A 23,491-nucleotide genomic window follows, 5' to 3' on the forward strand; every position below is an offset into this window, starting at 1 on the left:
TCAATACCTAGTTCAATCTCGTTACCGGCGAGTCTCTTTACTCGTTCCGTAATACATCATCCCGCAACTAACTCATTAGTTACAATGCTTCCAAGGCTTATAGTGATGTGCATTGCCGAGTGTGCCCAGAGATACCTCTCCGACAATCGGAGTAACAAATCCTAATCTCAAAATACGCCAACCCAACAAGTACCTTCGGAGACACCTGTAGAGCACCTTTATAATCACCCAGTTACGTTGTGACATTTGGTAGCACACAAAGTGTTCCTCCGGTAAACGGGAGTTGCATAATCTCATAGTTATAGGAACTTGTATAAGTCATGAAGAAAGCAATAGCAGAATACTAAACGATCAAGTGCTAAGCTAACGGAATGGGTCAAGTCAATCACATCATTCTCCTAATGATGTGATCCCGTTAATCAAATGACAACTCATGTCTATGGCTAGGAAACATAACCATCTTTGATCAACGAGCTAGTCAAGTAGAGACATACTAGTGACACTCTGTTTGTCTATGTATTCACACAAGTATTATGTTTCTGGTTAATACAATTCTAGCATGAATAATAAACATTTATCATGATATAAGGAAATAAATAATAACTTTATTATTGCCTCTAGGGCATATTTCCTTCAGAACTAGTACAGTGGATGAACAGTCTCAGGAGGTGAGGTGTTCTTGAGCTCGATGAGTTGGTGAGTGTGAGGATGATCTGAATGATCCGTCCCTTGCTACGGTGGTCGCTAGGTCCTATTTATAGAGGCCTTGGTCCTCTTCCCAAATGTGGGCGGGAAGGGATCCCACAACTGCCAAATTTGAAGGGAGACAACTAGTATAAGCTATCCTGACAAAAGTAGTCTTTGCCTGCCAAAGGCTCTGGTGGTGACGCTGCAGTGGGCTCCGCGATGACCTCCGTCCTGTCGTCCTGGCGGTCTTGGTCTTGTTGAATTGATAAGGAAACCTTTCCTTGATTCCTCGGGACTCCGCACCTGCGCTTGCCTTCTTAGCACCAAAAAGGAAACTGGTACACTGCACCTGCTGGTGCCCGCGTGGCCTTGGTCGTCATGGCTCACGTCACGTGAACCTCGCGAGGTGCACCTTGTATAGATATCTCCGCTCTTCGGGAGCCAACCTAGTGAGGCTGCCCCCAGAGAAGTCTTGGTGTCGTCCGCCTCGCGAGGCTTGGCCCCTCGCGAGGGTCTTGAGTTGTTGCTGCTGAAGCTGGGCCTTACCGGGTCGTTGATGGAGCCACGCCACAGGCCGCAGGCAGGCAAGTCTGGGTACCCCCATTCCCAGGACGTCGACAAAAACCTTCCCTTCTTTGATACTTCCTCCATTTCAAATTATAAGATGTATTGAGTTCAAAAATAATAATAAGATGTATTATTTTTTTTAAGTCAAACATGTGCATGTTCAACGTTTTTAGGAAAAAAATATTGATCCTACAATAATACCATAATTGTATCATTAGAACCATCATGAAAAGTATTTTTATATTATATTTATTTTGTATTGCAATGTAATCCAGGTCAAAGTTACATGTGTTGACTTTTACGAAAATTGATGCAACTTATATTCTGGAATGGAGGCAGTATTATACATGCAGTTCTTCAGCATCATTCGGAAAAAAAATGTACATCTTTCAGTCAATATTCAGTAAATGCAACATCGACAGAACAATGGTGAAACTATAAATTCAGTCCTATAGAGAGATGCTACTCCATGAATTAAGTATGTAACGAAGGAAACATATACGCTCTACTTTATCAACTAGTATTATTTCTTGTTGACGCAACAACAATGTAGCTGTTGCTGCAAAATGAGAATATAAATGTTCATGACTATAACTGACCGACCTGATTTACATAACTGTAACAACTGAAAAAAAATCCAAAAAAGGGGAAACAGCTCTCCCACATTTTGCTCCCCTTTGGTACCAAGAATGAATTTCAACTATGTGCCTCCCTCACCTAACCTAACAGACCACACCACTTCTTGTCCCATACCCTATATCCTACAACAAGCATCTTCTCAAATAATATGCTACAACAAGCACGGCGACTCGACCCAAAAAAATAGTGTCAACCACTTGTTTAACAAAAATAGGGGGAACTCTGACCTGACCAAAGAAACAAATACTCCATACAACCAATGATCAACCTAACCTAACACAGAAAGCAATGACCTACAGCAACTTTGTAACCTCCTCGGGCCAGAAAGCTGACAGCAACTCCAGCAGTAGCTTTGCAACTAGCTGGACATCAACTCCAGAACCAGCTCTTCCAGAAGATCATCCTTTACCATCCTCTCAACATCCCTTCCTGCCCTGTTGATGTAATCTGCCAAATCTGGCCATTTCTGATCCAACACTTGTTTCTCTCTTGGCGCAAGTTCTTCTCGCCGCCGAGTCAACACCTGCAACAATTTCTCTAACAGGCCTTCTGAACCCCACGCTGGTGCCATATTCCTTGCGGTAGTTGCCCAAGGATGCATGTCCAGACATGGGGCAAGAAGTTCCGACAGTATGGAGTTTACCATGTCGAAGGTGAGCTTCCTGTCTGCCCTTGACCATTGAGCCACATTTTTGTATTTCTTCTCAAGCTTGTCAAACACGTCGTAGCCTGCAGGGCAATCAAGGGACTGGCACACCTTGTACAGCTGATCCTCCTCAACGCCATGAATACCAGAAGCAATTAGAATATCCAGCAAGTAGCAAAACTCTCTTTCCTCTTCATCTTCAAATTCGCAAGGGGTGTCTTCTACCAACTGTATAGCTTCATCATGTTCAGTAGACTCCATCTCAGAGCACGAGTAATTACCAAGTGCAGCATCCACAACTACCTCAGCAACAGTTTCTGCTGAAGGAAAGTATACCAGCTCAGGCCTTAGCTGGGGAGCTACATTCAAAAGTAACACACAATAAGATACAAAAAGATGGTTGATTGAAACATTAGAATGCCAAGATTGCTTACCATGAGGATCTTTTGTATCTTTCTTAATGTTTTCAGCATCGGAAAAATCTTCAGCTGGATATTCAAGAACGGATACTGGGCTTGCCTGCTCAATCTCTTTGCAGGAAACTTGGGGGATATAGTTTATACGTGCAGCAAGTGGACAGTGTACCTGTGGTATAACAAAAAAGGGGCTCAATGCTAGCTATCACATTTGGGGCGAAGTAAAACTAGAAGATGAATAAAATAGTTTCTACTCTTATACTGATAATTGATAGCCTGGCATTAAGCTTATTTTGAGAGAGTAAATAAAAGAGTAACAAGTTGCAAACAGAAAACCTGCTCCATGTTTGTGATTCTACATTTACAAAATAACCGCTTAGCAGCAAGCTTATTTTGAGAGAGTAAACAAAGTAAGAGTTGCAAACAGAAACCTGACCCATGTTTCTGATTCTACATTTACAGACATAACCAAAGCTCCTATGCAATATAGTATCATAAGAAATTACACATGCATACTCATAGTAACCATTTTATCAGTATAGTATGAATAGCTTCTGTTTAATACCTTCTTGAAGGACATCCTCCATTGATCATTTGCCACTGTACCCAGAGAGGATAAATTGGAGTTATCACTTGTGTCACTCGTGTCACTTGAAAAAGATACTTGCAAACCATCAATGCTGCCACCCGAGGAAAAGCATATCGCCTTATCAGATTCACTGTTTGTACAGCTCCATAGTTGTTCAGATGTTTCCGCATTGAGTGGCTGTAATCTCCTTCGAACTAATGCATTATCCAACAAAGTTTGCCAGTGTCTTCCTGTTGACAAATCAGACTGATTATAAGTCTCCTCTTTTTTTACCATGTTGATTGCTCCTCCAGATTGTGTGTGCTTATGCCTCCGATTTAATGCACCAATGCGGTTTTGATTCTGGTAACTGCGACCAAACCGCCGTTGACGTAACATCGACATTGTCTCTGCAAGGGAGCACTTTGCACTTGTTCGGCCCATCTTCATAGAATCAGATCTTCCAGCACTTCTAGCTAATTGATAGCTGAAACTGCACATGCCACTGGATTCTTTTGGTGTTGGAGTCTGATTTGCCTTGTTACTGCCTCTGCCAAGATGAGATTTAGGCCGATAGGCCAACCCATAATCCGAGACAGTACTGGTCGCAGGAAGAAAGTTGTTGTTGCTGGGGACTTGCTTCTCTGTTGGCCACGAAAAGGAAGGTTTTTCTGAAGCTATTGGCATTTCAGTTTCTGCACCATGATTCCTTGATTCTGACATAAAGGAAGACAGACAATGGTGGCTTTCTATTTCATTTCTCAAGGACCTCTTACGCTTATATTCCCATAAATCTGAATGAAGCTGCAACAAGAAACAAACTTCAGAAATGAGAAGCAACAAGCAACGGAGCAGTTTAAGAATATAAAATGTTTCCAAGTTGCAGAAATATAATATTTACATGGAACTACTATATATCGTTGATAGAAGAATAGTGAGCAAGTGAACAACTTACAAAATCTTCCATTATTGTGGATCTACTGCTACTTCTGGAATCTTGTGATGATAGTCCATAGACACGCTGCTGCTTGTCCACATGAGCAAACCCTGAAGCAAAACAAGAACAGGTCAACTCTAAAGCAAGCAGTCCTCTTTATTTTTTACTTTTTATTATGGGAGTCTATCTTTCTTTATGCATACCAAGAACAATTCAAAGATTAGCGCGCTAGCGAAGTCACATCAATCGCAAATGGTGGCATACCCATGTCACCAAATATAATAAAGTTACAGAGGCATCCTAAGGGACGGCCAAGTTAAGTTGGATCTTTCTACTTGCTTACTTGTTTAGTTTGTTCGCGCGTATGAATTGTCAAGAAGACGCATCTAAATCGGCATGAAAAAAATAAAGGGGAACTGCGATACAAGTTTGGGCTCATACTGACGTTGACTCGTACACATCCCCTACGTTCCCCAAGTTTTATCATACTCTACTATTATTGCAGTCTCTCTGCGATCTAATGTTGTTCTTTGAATTTTCCCAGACTGACCAGTTCTTTAGATTTTGCCATGATCTCTTCCTCGTTGTTCGTTTTCCTCAGACAAACGCTAAACAGAGGATGCCTGTATTTTCTAATAATTATAATTTACATGGTTTCTCCCTGATTTTGTCCTAAATCAACTAATTAAGCGATGCAAACGCGACCCCCACTCGGCTCGGCTGCCATAACAGCTTAACAAGCTTCCATTCCATTCCCGGAAGCAATCGCTAACCAACCAACATCCGTTTGAAACGGCCCGGCGAAATCGACCAAAAGCAAGCAGCAAGACGAATTAGGCAGGCATAAAAAGCGAGCACCACAAATACGACAAGGAATCGAAAGCGCACGAGAATTACAATTAAGCAGTACGTACACCGGACGCTAACCTGTAGCACGCCGCGTAGCCGCGCGCGCGCCGCGCTCCTCCGTCGCCGCCACCGTCCGCGTGGCGACCCCGCCCGCTCCACCCGCCCGGCACGACCGCTGCGTCCACCTCCGCCTCCGGCCCGCGCCCGCGCTCGCTCCGCCCATCATCCTGGCCCGCCAAGAGACAGGACAGAGGCAGACCCTCTCCTCCGAGCGGGCGGGAGCGTATTTGAGGGAGCGAGCCGGCGCTGGGAAGCGGCGCGGGGAGGCGGAGGGGCTGGATTTGGGGCGGCCGCGTCGCCTCGGGGAAGGAGGGGAATCCGGGAGGGAGGGAGGGAGGTGGCGGCGCTTGCGCTGCTGCGCCCGCGCGGCAGCGGTTGCGCGCAAGGAATTCCGCACCTGCCCTTTGTTCCAACCGGCCCTCGTGGATTTCCCACTCACGTTCCGGCATCGCTTGTCTCATAATTGTACCCAGTCCCTGCCCGCCCTGCGCGTGGGCCCGTGCTGACGACAAAATTTGTCTCTTGCATTTTTTTGTTGTTGGAGCCAGTAGTCCAAGATTTGTCTGCCTGCTGCTTCTTAAAGCTTCGTGGTCTGAAGCGCTCTGGCCAGCCAGAATGTGAGACTGGCTCACATGGACGACGTGGCTAATTAATTACTGTACTTACTCCTCCATTAGCGTGTGCAAGCGGTGTAAGCTACTCCCTCCGATAAACTAATATAAGAGCGTTTAGAATACTAAAATAATGATCTAAACGCTCTTATATTAGTTTACCGAGGGTACGCACTTGTTTTACATGGGAGGGAATGCCGAACATACACGGAGCAGGGCCTTTCTTCACGAGGCATCCGATTTGGATGTCGTGATTGCGCGGAGGGGATGCCGGCTCCGGCTTCATGAGGAGAAAAGCGTCCCCGGTGACTGAGTCGGGTCGTTGAGGTGGAGCACGGAGCGACGGAGCATTGGCTCCATCCGGTCCTTGTACTGTGCGTCGGTGGCGACGTCCAACTAGCCCACCACCCGTCGACGTGGACTGCTGCTACGGCGGCTTGTCCTCCTCGTTGCCGGAGGAGATGACGATCTCCACCTTCGTCGAGGAGTCCCCCGCGGATGAGGACGACGGCTCCAGAGTTCAAGGACGGCATCATCACGATCCGCCCCGAGCTTGCCCCAGAACTTGCCCATCGCAGCAGTTGTGGAGGGAGATGGACAGGGAGAGGGGAGGAGGAGAATAGATTGTGATGTGTACAACACCGAAGTGCGGCTTATATAGCCGCCGACAGGCCATGCTAAGGGTCGGTCAGCTGCTTCAATGTGTTGCAGCGGCCGGAGTCTGTTCCTCGGGAAGCTGCGTCCGCATTGAAGCGTCGGCTCCCGAAAGGTCGTTTCATTCAGCGCCGCCCTCCCTTCCTCGGCCACATCACTGCATCAATGTCGGTCGTTGTGTGCTCAGGGCTGGCATGAACGCGGCGCATGCATCGGAAGGAAAAGCGCGGGAGGAATGGGTGGTTTTTTTTGTGGACCAGGGCGGTCAGAAGCAGGTGTGGCAAGGTCTGGACTTTCGCAAAGCCCCCAACGTTTGTCTCCGATTTCCTGGAGGAAACGCGTCCGGACCGCTGTGCGGACCGATACAGGAGCGCGTTGGTTGGCTTCCGTGGTCCCGGACGTACGCGGGAGGTTTGCGGGTCGGTGCTGGAGATGGGCATCTCCAACACGGACCTGCAAACCACCCGCAACCATCCGGACCGCGGAAGCCAGCTCGTCCGAGGTCTTCAACGACGAGACCATGATGAAGACTGGCTCAGACAACACCGCCCCGGCTCCCGTGCCTCCTTTGCGCACCGGCTTCACCATGGAGCAGGCGCAGGCGCACTACAAACACCGCCATGGTGGAGGTGCAGCCTGCGCCGGCGCCTGTGTGACGTTCGAGCAAAACGCAGGAGGAACAACGGTACAACTTGTTCCTCCTGGAGGAGCACAGCCTGGTGGAGGGCTAGATCTACGGCGAGCGGGTGAGCAGGAGGCCATGGCGGCCATGGCGGCGGCGAACCCTAGCTTCGTCGCGGAGCAACATACCATCTACAATGTCGTCTGCGCTCAAGGCGTCGCTCGCCCGAAAGCGGCCGCCGTGGAGGAGAACAACGCCAGTTGCGCCTCCTACGCGCCGCGGACAAATCATCAACCGGCCCAGTGGGACGAAGACAGCGTCGGCGCCACCATTTCCATCGTGGATCTCACGTCCACAGGTGACAGACAGATCGCACTCCTCCGAGGATGAGTAGGCCACGGGAGGCGGTGGTGCCTTGTATCCTATGTGGGCCGGTCCATCTCCTGTGTTCTACTCTTCCTCGCCGGAGACAATACTTTTCACTTCATCTGTCTTATCCCGGTGCTCATTGAGACGGCGGATGGAGGACGACACGGACTCGGACGCCAGGCGCCGCTGCCGCAGGATAGGCTTAGAGTCGGGTCTTTTTCTGTTTGTTCTAGATGTTCGAAAGTAATGAAAATCCGCCGTGTTTGTATGAAATCCATCATGTCTATATGAAATCCAACCGTGTTTGAACGAATTTCGTTCGGTTAGTTTGAAATGTTGTCAAAATGTATGCGGCTAGCGTCCTCCCACCTATGTCCGTGGACTGGCCGCCTCAGTCGACGGGCAGATACGGGAGAAAATTTACGGGCTGTCATTGAAGATGCCGTGACAAAACATCCTCGCTCGGCTGGTCGTCCCGGGAGGTGCCGGGAAAGTGGATCGATCCTGATACGGAATGCCGGAATGGTCACACACTACAGATCCAGAGCAACCACCCGTCGAGTGATCAGTGCAACAAATTCATCACCGTTTGACACGGCCGGTCTCTCTTGCGTGGTCCGCCCATCTCGCCAATCAAGCAATCAGTGGATGCCGAGGTAGCAGGAGGAGTACTACTTGATTAGGCGGGGAGCGTTCAATAGTTGGCCGGCAACGACGTACGGTGTCTGTCGGCCGGGCACGCAATTGAGGATTAATTAGTGTGTGTCCTGTCCACGGGAAGGGAAGGGAAGGGAATGGATGACAGTGAAGTGATGGTACTAATAAAGAGGTTAAATAATGGAGCCGGTGGCCTTCGTTTCGGCTAGTTCCGTTTGTCCGATCAACTTTTCTTTTAAGAGAAGAAGTTGCCTCCCCAAACAACTATAGTGGACTGACTGGTGCTGGAGGAGTGTAGTATTAGTATTAACCAAACTATCACATTGATCCATTGATATGAAAAACCATCCCGTGGCTCCCGACGCCCCGAAGCTTCCTTGACAATGTACGAAATTGAACTTTGCAAATCTTTGTTGCTGAGATTAACTAATGCTCCTAGCTAGTCTCCTACATATATACTATTCGTAGACAGCAGTGAGAAGCAGGCTCCAAATTTCGGTGTTTCAGATCGCGCGCGCAGGTGGACGCTGGCTTAGATATTTCCCGCCTCATCGATCGAGAGACGAGGACCCATGTGCTGACGTACTGTGTGGTGTTTACGCTCCATACTTACGCGCCTGGGGATTGTATGTATGTGGTAATAAAAAAAATTAATTTGAAGGTCGGCTGCGATCGACCACGACCCGGCACCTACTAGCTACTCTGCTCGCGCGTCCCAAGTTTGAACTGCATGCACACTCGCGAGTCGTCTCTGTCTCCACTTGTATACAAGTAATACAACTCAACTGGTCTTCCTAATCCGTAGTATTTTCTGTACTGTACTACTTCCACATAAATAACTCCACGTACGTAACGTGCTCATGTAATCACTGGACACGTCCCGCCGGTGCCCGGACGCGCGCGCCCGCGAGACTACTGAACTGCTCCACCGTCAACAAGTGGACTTTGAACCCGTAGTTTCAGTCCCTGTACTGCGTAATCACTCGAAAGACAAACACACACACAGAAAAAAAAAAAAGAGTCTCTGTACTGCGTACACAACTGTATACAAGCGTAGCATGCCAGCTAGTGTAATCCTACGATAAGGTTAAATGGCCATTTCTCCAACAGGCATTGCGTATGAAAGGTTTTGATGAAGCCTGGCGACGCCAGGTTGAATCATTTACGCAAAAAGGGAGTGTGGGAATTAAAGTGAATGACGATATTGGTCATTACTTCCAGACACATAAAGGCCTAAGACAAGGAGATCCGATGTCCCCTATCTTGTTTAACATTGTGGTTGATATGTTAGCCATCTTGATAGGAAGGGCTAAGGAGAATGGTCAAGTGGGTGGCTTGGTACCTCATCTGGTTGATGGAGGTGTATCCATCCTTCAGTACGCTGATGATACAATCATCTTTATGGAGCATGACCTGGCCAAGGCGAGAAATATGAAGCTGGTGTTATGCCTTTTCGAACAATTGACCGGGTTAAAGATTAACTTTCATAAGAGCGAGCTGTTCTGCTTTGGTAGAGCCAAAGACGAACAGGAGGCTTATAGGCAATTGTTTGGGTGCGACTTGGGGGATTTACCTTTCTCTTACCTAGGTATTCCAATCCACCATAGAAAGCTGACCAATAGAGAATGGAAGTGCATCGAAGACCGGTTTGAGAAGAAACTGAGTTGCTGGAAGGGCAAGCTCATGTCATATGGAGGCCGATTAATTCGGTGCTCACGAGTATGCCTATGTTTCTCTTATCGTTCTTTCAAGTCCCAGTTGGTGTTAGGAAAAGACTGGACTTTTATCGATCGCGTTTCTTTTGGCAGGGTGATGATCTAAAAAGAAAATACAGACTTGCAAAATGGGATATCATCTGTAGACCGAAAGACCAAGGGGGTCTTGGTATATATTGAGAATCTTGAAGTTAAGAACAGATGCCTTCTTAGCAAGTGGCTGTGGAAGCTTTCTTTTGGGACTGATGCCATGTGGGCCCAAATCCTTCGCAGCAAGTACCTACAGACAAAGTCCTTGTCCCAGGTCACAGTCAGGCCAACTGACTCGCCTTTCTGGAAAGGCCTGATGAAAGTCAAACAATCTCTATTTAATAGGACAAAGGTTGTTATTGGCAACGGCGCTAGTACACGCTTCTGGGAGGATACTTGGCTCGGCGAGACACCCTTGGCCATTCAATATCCGTCTTTATATCGCATTGTTCAACGACGTGAGGTGTTCGTTGCTACGGTGTTTCAATCCATCCCCCTTAATATTCAGTTCAGACGGTCGTTAGTGGGCAATCGTTGGGAAGATTGGCTCCGTCTAGTTCGGAGACTAATGGATGTCCATCTTTCTCAACAACCCGATGAATTACGCTGGAAACTGACTAGGTCTGGAGTATTCACGGTTAAATCAATGTATATTGATGTAATTACTTCGAGCTCCATTCCTACCTCCAAGCATGTTTGGGCTGTCAAAGTTCCTTTGAAAATAAAAGTGTTTATGTGGTTTGTCCATAAACAGATTATTTTAACCAAGGATAACTTGATTAAGCGTAATTGGACATCTCTTTTTTGAAAATAAAAGTGTTTATGTAGCTTCTGTGATCGGGACGAGATGATCAAACATCTCTTTTTTGATTGCCCGTTTGCCAGAGTACTTTGGCGGACGGTTCACATTGCTTTTAATATTACTCCACCGAATTCTGTCACTACGTTATTCGGGACATGGCTCACTGGGATTGAGCCTGAATTATCGAGACATATTCGTGTTGGAGTTTGCGCTTTATTGTGGACTATCTGGACTTGCAGAAATGATTTGGTTTTTAACAGAACATCACGAATTCACTTTTTGCAGGTTATTTTTCGAGCCACGGCCGTGATCCGTTCATGGTCGCTACTCACTCCGATGGAGGCCAGGGAGCATTTGGTTACTGGATCTATCCGCTGGGAGATGGTAGCTCGAGATATCTTCAACCGGTTTGGATAGCGGTCATGTAATAGGATAGGCAATTAGTTTACCTATCTATCTTTAGCCAGCCGGTTGTGGCGTCTTATCTTGGCTAGTCTGTGTGTCCAGCCTCTTTAGCTCTGTGAGCTGCCTTTTGATTACTTTTCAGTTGGAGACTTTGGAACCTTGTTGGAATCTTTTATTTCGTTAATAAGATGGCCGTATGCATCACTCTGATGCAGAGGCCGGGGAGATCCCCTTTTCAAAAAAAAAAAAGCTAGTGTAATCCTATCTAGTGGCCCGAGAAATCCTACTCCTACCCGTACGTGTTAAGCAAGATTTTTTAGTCGCAATCGGACGAACGGGACGGCGTGATATCATTATCCGACTGTCTATTTGGAGCACGGAAACATTCGCACGAGATTCACGTGAAGAAGTTGTCATCTTGTGGGGAATTAACTTCACACCTCGACGGGGGGCCGACGCATAGTTTGACCCTGTTCAGCAATCACCCGCTCCCGGAATCTGCGGAGCGGGGAACCGCAACTCCGTCGTTTTGAACTGTAGCTCCGGCAACCTCGCTCCCGGAGTTATGGTATGGAGGGATACCGAACAGCGCCTTAATCTCCACCCAGCTTTTTTCCCGTGCATACTGACCAACATTGCTGCTGAATGCCTATGTAAAATGGTTGTAAATTCCCAGAAAAACATGGCCTTTGTCCTGATCTCATTGAAAATGGTGTTGCAATACTATAGTACGCCGATGATACTATTCTCTGCATTGAGCATGACCCTGATAAAAGCTTTGAACCTAAGTTGTTAGTACTATACATGTTTGAGTTGATGTCTAACCTTAAGATTAATTTCCAAAAAGTGAAATTCTTTGTGCGGGAGGGGATGATGAGATCCTTACAACATATGCTGGTAATTTTACAAGATCTTCTAGTGGCGGTTAATTTTCGCCATCGAGAATGACTCTTGATAAAGTAAAAATATCATATTTTTGCTTATTAAATACATTGTCTTCCAAGTTATTTGAGAGGTATGATAATGTGGTTCCAAGCACTAACACCACAACAAAGGTTGCTTTGAACTGTAACATATTCAGACTTTGTCTGCTTGCTTCAAAACTGGAATGTGATACCCCGCAAAAAAGTAAAATAAAATTGGAATGAGACTTTTTGCTTGCTGATAAAATCCTTCAACTGGTAGTAGGTTTCCCTTCGTTACATGCTTGTTGTTCTTTCACAAAAGAATGTTTTCTGTCCCTCTTATTGACTGTACTGTTTACTAATATTCTGCTTGTGGGGAGCTATGCCTTTATCTTACCTTTTTTAATTTAGTTTCAACAATTTCATTTCCAAAGTTGGCGGTTGCCTAAATTGTTCCATGTTTGACTAAACAAGTACTCACGTGTAGTTAAAATTTGTTGTTATGAGCTCCTTCCGACTGTGCATGTGTACAATGCCTTTTCAAGAAGATTATTATAGTAATGTTTATGCAGAACATTAGTTCGTCCATTGCCAAGCAGCAATCTTAGTCTTAAATACTCCCTCCGTTCCAAAATAGATGACTTAACTTTATAGTAAAGTCATCTATTTTGGAACGGAGGGAGTAGGTTGCTATGGTCATTGTTCTTTGGTTGGAAAACCAGTGTGCCGCCAGCCAGTTCTACAATAAGAACTCTTACAGATTTTCATGATGGTATTTCTGACCTTGACTGGCAGCACTGGCTTACTCGTGAATCAATTTGTCTGCTCCATACCAAAGGCACATATTCATATCACAAAGAGTCCGATTTCACGGAATAGTTCCTAGTGAAGAAATATTTTGTTGGGGGTCTGTGTGTGTGCGTACTGATATTTGGTGAATCCCTAAGAAGAACCACCCCTTCATTTATATCTTATCATATGCTATCTTAAATGCAAAGTGTTACCTATGTTAACAAATGTTCCAGTTCCATGTTTAAAAATGTGATTGATTACAAATTACGCATGCTAAGTATATATTTGTAAGGAGGAATCCTTACTATTTGATTAAAAGAGTTTGTGTTGGTACCGTAAATGGTTCCTCACATATGAAGTTACTAACAAATGCAATTATTTTCAAAGCACTCATGGTTTCAAATGGGATTCTGTGCCATTTGGCGCAAACCGGTCATCTAGTACTCCCTCCGTCCTATGTTAACAAATGGATGTATTTTATTTCATTTCTCCGACAAGTATTTCCGGACAGAGGGAGTATAATACAAAGCAGCGAGATAACCAAAGTGATGGAGACATAAATGTATCCCAAAGTTCACGTTCTCAAGGGAATGCTAATCTTCGTTGAAGAGGTAGAGGCAACCGAATGCCCTCAACGACAACTGACGTCTCACCCTTCTTGTCCGAGAGCGTCGACCAACCCATGCCGGTGCTCCCTTCGGTACCGGTAGTTCTTATGGCAAACTCCAAACCCTCGCAAATTTCTTGGGGCTAATATACACCTTGGATGCTCCCAAATGGTCTCCAACCATCTACGAGCCCACACAACTCCCAGAGTGATCAGCAGGACGGCGGCCGGCGAAGACTGATGGATATCAATGTGGCAGTGTTCAATGTTGTTGGGGCCGCGGCCTTCCTTCTTCCAGGAGTAAAAAGAAGAATCGATCATTGTTCACTTCCTTGCCGTGGCACTCGAGCCGTGGTGCTGCCTGCCTTTGGACCTGCTCCTGGACGACGACGACGACCCGGGGCTCTGGCTCAGGCGCCGCGACGCCCCCCGCCTGCGCCCAGCCGTGCCGAGCGCCGCGCGCGCGACGCTGTCGGTGGCCGCCTCCCGCGGCTTGAGGGGCTGCTTGTTGAGGTAGGCGAGCTGCGGGAGGAGGTCGGTGACGGCCTTGCGCAGCGCGTCATCGCCGACGTTGGCCTGCACGGGGTTGCCCACCAGGTTGAGCGCCAGGAGGGAGTGGTAGTTGGCCACCAGCTGGCCCAGCGCCTTGGCCGTGGTGAGCCTGTTGAAGCCCAGGTCCAGCACCGCCAGCCTCAGCAGCCGGTGCAGGCCCTCCACGTCGCCGATCTTGTTCCCCGCCAGGTACAGCTCCCTGATCGCCGTGCAGTTCGACAGCCCTGATCCATCATCCATTCATCATAACTCATAAGCAGGATTTTACAGAAAATGTTGCTGTGCAGAAATGGCAGGATCACATTGCTGCAGTGACAGGCAAAGATTAAGATGGTATTGTATTATTAGGGAGCATTGGGTGGGTGAATTAGGATCCGGCTTGCCTGCTCCCTCTCCATGCTCCCATCCATGCTCCCACTTCATCCTACGGCTGTTCTTTTCCCTTTTTCTTTTCTAATCTAATCATCTCCCCCCCTGATTTTCAGGGGGTGGGGCCGGGCCTTATTTTCTTCCAATCAAATTAAGCCACGTATGCGGGAGCACGGATGGGAGCAGGCAAGTCTCGTCCGGTGAATTATGCAATGGACCACCTGGCAGATCACAATTGTACACGTACACATCTTGATTATGTATGAGCTCTCTGATTAGCAGGATAAGGCCCTCCCAACTGTCATGGCCGGTCCCAGCCACCAACAAATGTGGCCACAATATCATTCAGGATATGATCCATACATCCTAGAATGTTATATGTCTGTCTTGGATGGCATGCAGGTGTACATGCATCAGATAGAAATCTAATGTACTGAAGATGTGCAGTGCAGTGCAATGTTAGAACCCCAAGTCTGCGACTTACCGTGGCCGATGCGCGAAATCCGGTTGTAGCTGAGGTTGAGCACGCGCAGCTTCGTGAGTTCCCGGAGCCCCTCGACGTTTGCGATCTTGTTCCGCGACAGATCCAGCGAGTGCAGGCCCTTGGGCAGCGATCCGGGGGAGATATGAACTGCATGAACAAGCAGGAGCAGGACACACCAATATTCAGCAACTGAAGCTGTACTATCTATAGCTACTGAATGTCTGAAAGTAGTGCTGTCTGGTACGGTAGCAGTTGACAGTGCTCGATAGATTTTACTGGCCGGCAGCGGCAGTGCTTACCGATGAAGTTGCCGGAGAGATTGACGGCGCGGAGGTTGGAGAAGGGCGCGATCATGGGCACGACCTTCAGGCCCATCCCGGAGATGTGCGCCACGGATGAGAAGCCGTTGAGGGACTGGACGATGCTGTTGGCCTGGGCCACGTCGTCCGCCGCCGCGCAGCGCTTGGCCAGCTTGCCGTGGCCCTTGCCCGACGTCTCCCCGGCTTCGATGGGACGCGGGCGTGCCACGTAGTCGGCGAGGTCCATGCTCTGGTCACCGCCGTCGTTCTCCTCCTCGGCGATGCGGAGGCACTCGTTGTCAATGCTGCTCACCCAGTCGCTGACGCGGTCGCTCAGGGAGTGGTCGGCGCAGAAGGCGACCCACTGGTTCTGCGACGGCGGCTGCGGCGGCGACTCGTCCACCATCGCCTTCTTGTTTTTGCGGTCGGCCGGCTCCTCGAGCGTGTCCGACGTGTACCCGCCGCCGGGAGTGCCGGCGTCGCTTGGCCGCGCCGACCAGGGCCGGTGCAGGTTGCGGTGGCTCCAGAGGAAGAGCCGCCACCACAGCTTCCGGCTCCGTGATGGCAGCACCTGGCTTGACGACCGGCGCTTGAGCATCACGCCGTCGGCCGTGCGCGACGTCTTCACCGACGCATCGGGGCTCGCCTCGTGCGCGCGGCGCGTTGTGGTGACCATGAAGAGGTCGCCCGGCAGGTCGCCGTAGGAGCGCGACCGCACCCGCATGCCCGGGGCGTCCCTCGGGCCAGGCCGCTTCGTCTCGATGTTGGAGCAGGAGCGCTTGAGCTTCGCTGACGGGTCCACCTCCACCTCCGCCGCCGCGACCTCCTCCCCGCCGCTCGCGATCACCGGCGCGCCCGGCGCGGTGCCAGTGGCATGCTTGTCCGCGCCATGGACGTCGGAACCAACGGGCTTGTTGGGGTGCGGGTGGAAGTCGAATTCGAAGTCGTCAGGCAGGCTGTCCCTCTTGGCTGGCGACATCTCGCCGCCCTTGTGCGCCACCAGGATGACCACATCGGCGGCGATCTTGTCGCTGCATTTGTCCACAATGGCAGCAGCAAGCGGCGGCGGCTCGTCAATAGACACCACCGGCTTCACCGTGGGGTTCTCGTTTCCAGTTCCACCACCCTTGTCGTTGTCGGCATCACCAACCTGCTGAACAGAGTACAGACACAGAATCAAACCAAGCGACCCAAGCTTCATCGATCCAAACTCACAGGTACACAGAACCATTCAAACACGTACCACTCGTTTCTGCCTCCGGCCGGTGAGCAGGATGGAGAAGCAGCTCATCTTGGCCATGGCCACTGAATCCCGATCACCTTCCAAAACAGAGCGCGGCGGTGATCATGTCATGTGCTTAGCCGTTGTCTATGGGAGAGGCTCTCCGCAGCAGCAGCGACGGCGCGGAGATGGCGTGCACCTGTGCCCCCCACACCCCATTATTCAGCGTGCGACCAAGCGGGGGCGCGACGAGGAAGGCCAGAGTGACCCGGGACGCCGGGAAGAGCCGGAGCCACACGCGGTGGAGCCGTCTTGGCAGCTAGCAGTAGCACTGCATCATCAATCAATAAATCAATCAGCAGATATTGCGCAACTTTGGAAGAGTGTGATTGATTGGAGTCAAACTACTGCAGCAGCAGGACAAAAGAAATTGATTTATGCAACCGCAGAAATATAACGAGGAAACAAACAAACAAACTGCAAGACGCTCATGAGCTGTACGGATCCGTTGTGCCAGCCTCTGAATTTCCTTGGGGCCGTTCGTTTCGAGAAAGAGAAAATGACAAGGGTGATTCTCTCATCTCTGCTTCTGGATAACTAACTGGTTATAAACTCAGGGGGGAATTGCAGCACGATTAGGCGGTAAATTCGGTAAGAAGAAACTAATCTCGGTTTCCCCATCCAGACACTGTGTAACCACTTCTTTTTGAAAAGGAAGTTGGTGAATAACCGCCAGTTCAGAATCACAGCAAGATGCTGACACATAAAAACTAAACAGTCTCAGAAACTAGTGGACGATTGAGAATTCAGAGGAATATAAGAACACGCAGCACTAAACAGAGGAAACTTAATTAAGGCGAAAGATTTCTTCAGTACTCCTATATATATATATACACCTATAAGGGAAAGACAATTGCCGAGAACTGGACTAGGATCTCCAAGAACACCGATAGATCAAGATCGCATAGGCACATGTGTGGATAGATAGATAGATACGGAGTAGAGACGCCGGCCAAGAAACCAGAGAAGAAGTTGCAAACAGCGGCGAGGTTTACCTTCGTTTCCCAGGCAGCAACCAGTCGACAGCTGGAAGATCGAGGGATCCTCTACCTCTTCTTCGGGTTTCTCTGCTGCGCCGTTAGCGTTGGTGCGGGAAGAAGTTTCAGGGTCTAGAGTAGGTTGCGGCAGCGATTAGATGCCGCCGGGGAGGGTGGAGAGGGAGAGGGACGGAGAGGAAAGAACGGCGTGGGGGAAGGGATGGGCGAGAGAACGAGTGGTTGAAGAACCGTACGGATGCGATGCCGCCGCCAGCCGCCACGCTGGTGTGGTGGAGTGGTGGCGAGGACGGGACGCGGTCGGCACACGGCAGATTCGGACGTCACTCCTCACCTTCAAAATGCTAAACCTACGGGGAAATCTTTATACAGATTGCATCCATGCAAAAAAAGGAAAACGATTATTATTGCGCGGCTGATTTCGGGAACAAATAAGTTGCCTCTCGCTCACGCCACGTGTCCTGTGGGTCCCACCGATCGCCCATCCTTACCTCTTTAACTCAGAAACGCGACCCCCCCCCCCCTCTCTTCTTCTCCGCGCCCGCTCTGCAGCCAAGCTCCTATATATGGTCTATGCCGCTCCAGTCGAGAGATGACAGGCATCGGTGCTCCAATGTAGCTCTTGCCAGCGGCGTCGGTGCTGCGGCCGTCGGAGCTGCGATGCAGGACTCGCGACGCTGCATAGACGCACCGGTGGTCCGATGCAGCACTTGCCGGCAGCTGTTGGTGTTGCAATGCAACGTTCAACCCGTTGTCAGAGCTGTGATGCAACGCTCGCGAACGCTGTCGAGAAGCACTGGTGCTCCGACGCAGCGCTGCCGGCGGCCACTGGAGCTGCGATGCAGCAGGTGCTTGGATGCAGCGTTCGTCGACACTGCCAAAGCTGCAATGCAGCTCTGTTGGTGCGTTGATGCAGTGCTCGTCGGCGGACGTGGCTGGGCGACAACTACTGCAAGGGGAGACGGGGTGTGGCAGGTGAGGCGACCGACTGGTGCGCCCCCGTGGGCAAGGTCGTCCGGGTTGGTTGGGTTTTTTCGGGCAGGGTCGGGCCGGGCAGGGTCGGGCCGGGTATCCCATGGCCAGGTATACCCTCACGCACACAAAAAAGGTTGGGCCTATACATCACAAAAAAAATTGATCATTTAATTTGTATTTTGAAGGAAGTTCTTGTGATATACTCTCTCGACGTGGTTTTAGTTCAACTAGTTATTTCCGGACGAGGTAATATTCATATGGCTTTTGAAACACAAATGCACTATCACTGTAGTTTATTGTTGTGGATCATTTTTTTTAAATAATTTGATTGTGTGCATCATCGATGTCTTAACTGACTCTTGATATCACATTCTTGCATAGACCAAATATAATCAGTATCATCTCGACCTTCTATAAATACTACCGCTGTAACTTAATATGAGCATTTTTTTAAATAATACATTTTTTATTAAATTACAGAAATATTACGTTGAAAAAATAATTTTCAAAAATAATACACCGTCGGCCCGCTGCAGGCCGACTGAGCCTAGTCAGCCCACAGCAGGCCGACTGGTGGCCCATCTGCTTGCTGCTGGCCGATTGGGCTGTCGGCCACCAGATCAAGTCCAGTCGGCCTGTAGTTGGCCGACAGGGTCCAGTCGGCCTGCAGTTGGCCGATAGGCCTGCAGTGGGCCGACTAGGCTCAGTTGGCCTGCTGTGGGCCGACTGGTGCATGCCATCATTTTTTTTCCGAATGATCCCTGTTTTTTTTGTAAAACTATGACGTATTCCGCACAACCCTTTTCCGCCATATGTTCGCGCCAACTATTTCCCGCCACCCGTTTCCCGCCACCCGTTTCCCGCCAACCCTTTCCCGCCATACCGCAGTCGTTCTTTCCCGCCATATGTTCGCGCCAACTATTTCCCGCCACCCGTTTCCCGCCAACCCTTTCCCGCCATACCGCAGTCGTTCTTTCCCGCCATATGTTCGCGCCAACTATTTCCCGCCACCCGTTTCCCGCCACCCGTTTCCCGCCAACCCTTTCCTGCCATACCGCAGTCGTTCTTTCCCGCCATTTTCTCCTCTCTACCTATAAAACCCCCTTCAGACGGAGGTGGATAAGCATTGCAGTGTAGTGTAGTTGAGATGTCCCATTATCCTTTCGATCGTAGTTTTCACCCTGGGATGAGCAGGACTCTTCTGAGGCTAGCTACCGATTTCAGGATGGATAATAGGATAGTTCCATGGGACGAACTCACCGGTAGTGACACCATAATGAATGAGTTGGCTCACCAATTACGTAGGTCTGGGTGGCCTGAAAGGACCTATGAGGAGGTACGTAAAGAACTTCTTAGGTTGCATGACAGGTGGAAGAAGGTACTGGTGCCGAAGAGTGAAATTACCCATTGATCGAAAACCCATCAGCTCACCTGTCCAGGTATTGAGGGCAGACTCTTTAAAAAAAATGGAGACACAAACGATATTGCGTCCATTCCAAGCTGCCCGCAAGCAGCAAGTACATGTGAGCAAGGTAGGTGAAGCAATTTCGGTTTATTGCATGTGCACTCACACGTTGGCCAGGCTTCATTGCCAATTTTCACCTCATGCGTCCTCAACTCATTTGCACATCCGAATTTGTTGTTGGCTAAGCGGACCTCGAACCTTCTTTCTTGATTACCGATGGCGACTACAGTGTGTGACCTAGCTTTTTGCATCTTGTTGTCCATGTACTTCGTGACTCTTTCACAGTACAGTGTATTTGGGTTGTTCAAGATATGCTGCTCTGTTTTTTGACGTCTGTCTCTGAAATACTTGACGGTGCCATAGAAAATACCCTCAACGATGGCTGTAAGTGGCAATGCCCGGTTTCCTCTGAGGACAAAGTTGTATGTTTCCGCGAGGTTCGTTGTCATGACACCGTACCTTGCTCCATGTGTGTCATGTAGCAAAGACCACCTCTCCAGAGGCTCATGCTCTATCCACTGCTCGAAGGTTTTAATCGACCTCCCGAGCCTTCTCCTAGTACCAGGTGGGTCAAAGCCTGGCAGGTCACATAGCCAAACAGGCTCCTCCTCCACGGCCGCTGTTCCTGTTGCCAACTGTGCAGCTACTGCTTCAACATGTGCCCTCACCGCTGCATCTCTTGAAGCTTTCCTGTCCCTCACGTGTCTCTGCGTGCACACATTAAGTCTGTCGCATATCAAATTGTACTTCCATAACTGGTTCTGCCTGCAGAGTTTTTTGAACAGATTCATCAGGTTCTTATTTCTAAACTGCGAGAAGAAATTAGCCCCCAGATGGCGCATGCACCAACGGCTCTGCAAGTCCTGCCATGGAACTTGTTCCTCAGGGCCTGGGTTTGTCAGTGTCCTTATCGCACTGAGTATACCTGCATGCCTGTCATGAAGGATGCACACATTGGGCTTCTCCTTCGCAATTGATATTTTCAACTGCCTGAAGAACCATGTCCAACTTTCAATGTTCTCACTCTCCACAAAAGCAAATGCCAGTGGGACGACTTGATTTTGGCCGTCTTGACCTATGGCTGTTAGGATCTGACCCTTGTACTTGCCTGTGAGAAAAGTACCGTCAACACATATCACCGGTCGGCAATGCCTGAAAGCTTCGATGCATACACCGAAAGAGAAGAAGAGACGATGCAACACCCTCACAGTTGGGAACTCTGGCATGAACATGTCTTGGATATCGATATAGGTGCCTGGATTCCGCTGTTGCAGGGTGTGGAGGAGGTGGACAACAGAGTCATATGCATCAAAATAAGAACCAAATCTCCTCTCAAGCGCCGCATGCTTAGCCCTCCAAGCCTTGCCATAAGAAATTCTGTACTTGAACCTGGCGAAGACTTTTGTCTGGACTGCCTTCACTTCCATAGCTTTGCCCTGCACTATCTCATCGTAAAACAATCGAGCAATAAGCGTGGATGAATGGTTGGCATGATCTTGACGGATGCAGGGAATAAGACAAGTGTGATTAACTAAGTCACTTATCACCCAACTTGTGCCATACTTAGGGAGAAAGCCGTGCACCCTGGCGGGACAATCTGCGTTCTTGCATACCATTGTCAGGAATTTCTGACTGGACACCTGAGCTGTGAAAACCCTTTGCGTGGACATTGCCCAATTAATTATTGCATCCTTCAGGGCTTGCTTGTTCGGATACATAGCACCCGTCGCAATATTGTTCTGGTGATATTGCCAGGCTGAATCATGTCCATCATTCACGGTCATTGCAGATGATAAGTCATGATTCCACCATGCAGGATTCGGGACCTCCTCTGCATTTTCTTCTTCATCTGACTCGTCAGAATCATCGGCATGACCCCTTTCAACATCGGTGTCTTCTTCTTCCATCTGGTTCTGCATGTGCCCATCTACCTCGTCAGCGTCCACCTCGCCATTGTAATCACCATCGACATTTCCTCCTTCTACCTGACTGCTCTGTCCTTGTTCGTAACCATAAGCATTTCCTCCTTCTACCTGACTGCTCTGTCCTTGTTCGTAACCATAAGCATTTCCTCCTTCTACCTGACTGCTCTGTCCTTCGTAGCCACCCTCGCCTTCATGTGCAGTGACCTCCTTCACGACGGGAAGCACTAAAGCAACAGGATTGCATCCCCTTCGTTCACAACCTTGTAACCACCGCACCCAATCGGAGTCTCCCTCTATTGGCCTCAAATAAAAGTAAATTTTTGAACTTGACCGTGTCCACAATGCATGAACACCGACGGTGTGTGTTTCAGTATCAAGACCTAAACTTGCCGCAATCCATTCTTTCAACTGACTGACAGACCATGTTTGTGGTGCGCTCATTGGCACCTCTATGTGAGTAAATTCACTCAGATCTGCTCCCAACTCAGTTGTTTGGACAGTACCAGGACCGTAGTAAAATCTGAACTTCACTACATCGGACATCTCGACTCACCTATTTTTTTTTCAACAACGAAATACAAGTATTAAGCAACAACTTAATATCCCCACTAACAAATATTAGACATGTCTATTACCTAGCTATATATTACAGAATATTAACGGAGCAACTAATACAATTCACCCACCTACAAGTATATTACGAATATTTGCCTTAGCAACTACAAATATTGACAGATTAATATATTTGACTGGACTGCCTATATTACGGACCTTTTTTCTGGATTACTACATATACTGACACTCCTAAATACTTGACATCCACATATAGTACGGATTATTACCGGAGCAACTACACATTTTTACACAACTAATTAGTTGACATCTAAATATATTTACGTATACTACCGGGGCAAATAACAATAATCGCACACCTAATTTATTTCACATCGAAACATATTAACAAATACTACCGGAGCACCTACGAAAAATAAAATGTGTGCTGAAATATACCTTTGAAGCGTGCGTGCGAACGAAGAACGACGAACGGCGGCCACCAAACTGCCGGTGCTCCGCCTCCAACGAAGAACGACGAACAACAGCTTCACCTCCACCACACTGCCCCAACTTCACCACCACCACACTGCCCCAACTTCACCACCACCACCTCCACCAAAATGCTCACCACGACCACCACGAGCTACCCCATCAGTAGATCGAGACCTCTTTTGGCTGCCCTAACTGAGTTGAATCCATTCACGGTGCCAAAATCGCGAAAAACTTGCTCATTTAGGTGTATAAATTGGTGGCATTTTTGTGTAGAGAGAGGAGAAGGTAAGAACAGAAAAGAACAGAAGAAGAAGGGAGGAAGGGGAGAAGAAGAAGGGAGGAAGGGGAGGATAAGGTAGCAGCTGGCCAGCCGCGCGAGGTGGCAGCACCCTGTCGGCCAGCAGCTGGCCGATCGGCCCGCGGTAGGCCGACAGGGGCGCACCCACGCCGACAGCCCACTCCCTCCGCCTCGCGACGTGGCCCGCCCAACCAGAGGCCGCCGCGTGCCAGCCGGGCCTGCAGTCGGCCAGCTGCTAGCCGATCGGCCTGCTGTGGGCCGA

At 49.0% G+C, this 23,491-nt stretch overlaps 2 protein-coding genes across 5 annotated transcripts; both read right to left on the reverse strand.

The window, feature by feature from the left end:
• Window positions 1–1,763: 1,763 nt before the first annotated feature.
• On the reverse strand, window positions 1,764–5,803 carry LOC109782941 (uncharacterized). The gene is made up of 5 exons (XM_020341574.4): window positions 5,388–5,803; window positions 4,479–4,570; window positions 3,521–4,327; window positions 2,974–3,124; window positions 1,764–2,898 (listed from the first exon to the last, which is right to left on the reverse strand). Exons 1-5 carry the CDS (start codon window positions 5,533–5,535, stop codon window positions 2,252–2,254), a joined length of 1,845 nt encoding a protein of 614 aa, XP_020197163.1. The 5' UTR covers window positions 5,536–5,803; the 3' UTR covers window positions 1,764–2,251.
• Window positions 5,804–13,285: 7,482 nt separating this feature from the next.
• On the reverse strand, window positions 13,286–17,857 carry LOC109782942 (uncharacterized). Of its 4 annotated transcripts, none has more exons than XM_073498374.1 (6): window positions 17,520–17,857; window positions 16,486–16,795; window positions 15,243–16,392; window positions 14,944–15,090; window positions 13,853–14,314; window positions 13,286–13,746 (listed from the first exon to the last, which is right to left on the reverse strand). In XM_073498374.1, exons 2-5 carry the CDS (start codon window positions 16,540–16,542, stop codon window positions 13,863–13,865), a joined length of 1,806 nt encoding a protein of 601 aa, XP_073354475.1. In that variant the 5' UTR covers window positions 16,543–16,795; window positions 17,520–17,857; the 3' UTR covers window positions 13,286–13,746; window positions 13,853–13,862. The 4 variants fall into 4 exon arrangements, with proteins under 4 accessions (XP_073354475.1, XP_073354474.1, XP_040247042.1 ...); XM_073498373.1 differs by having other exon boundaries at window positions 15,243–16,395; XM_040391108.3 differs by having other exon boundaries at window positions 13,286–14,314.
• Window positions 17,858–23,491: the final 5,634 nt, after the last annotated feature.

This window comes from Aegilops tauschii, chromosome 5 (genome assembly GCF_002575655.3).
Source record: "Aegilops tauschii subsp. strangulata cultivar AL8/78 chromosome 5, Aet v6.0, whole genome shotgun sequence".
NCBI lineage: Eukaryota > Viridiplantae > Streptophyta > Magnoliopsida > Poales > Poaceae > Aegilops > Aegilops tauschii.

Bases quoted from the DNA above. Each gene is read 5' to 3' on its own strand.
- LOC109782941 (XM_020341574.4), bottom strand. From the start codon at position 5,535: ATGATGGGCGGAGCGAGCGCGGGCGCGGGCCGGAGGCGGAGGTGGACG. The intron at 3,125-3,520 runs GTATTAAACAGA...GTTATACCACAG, and splicing joins GGAGGATGTCCTTCAAGAAG to GTACACTGTCCACTTGCTGC. The intron at 2,899-2,973 runs GTAAGCAATCTT...TTTTGAATGTAG, and splicing joins AGATACAAAAGATCCTCATG to CTCCCCAGCTAAGGCCTGAG.
- LOC109782942 (XM_073498373.1), bottom strand. From the start codon at position 16,542: ATGGCCAAGATGAGCTGCTTCTCCATCCTGCTCACCGGCCGGAGGCAG. The intron at 16,396-16,485 runs GTACGTGTTTGA...TACTCTGTTCAG, and splicing joins GCCGGAGGCAGAAACGAGTG to CAGGTTGGTGATGCCGACAA. The intron at 14,315-14,943 runs GTAAGTCGCAGA...ATGATGGATCAG, and splicing joins GATTTCGCGCATCGGCCACG to GGCTGTCGAACTGCACGGCG.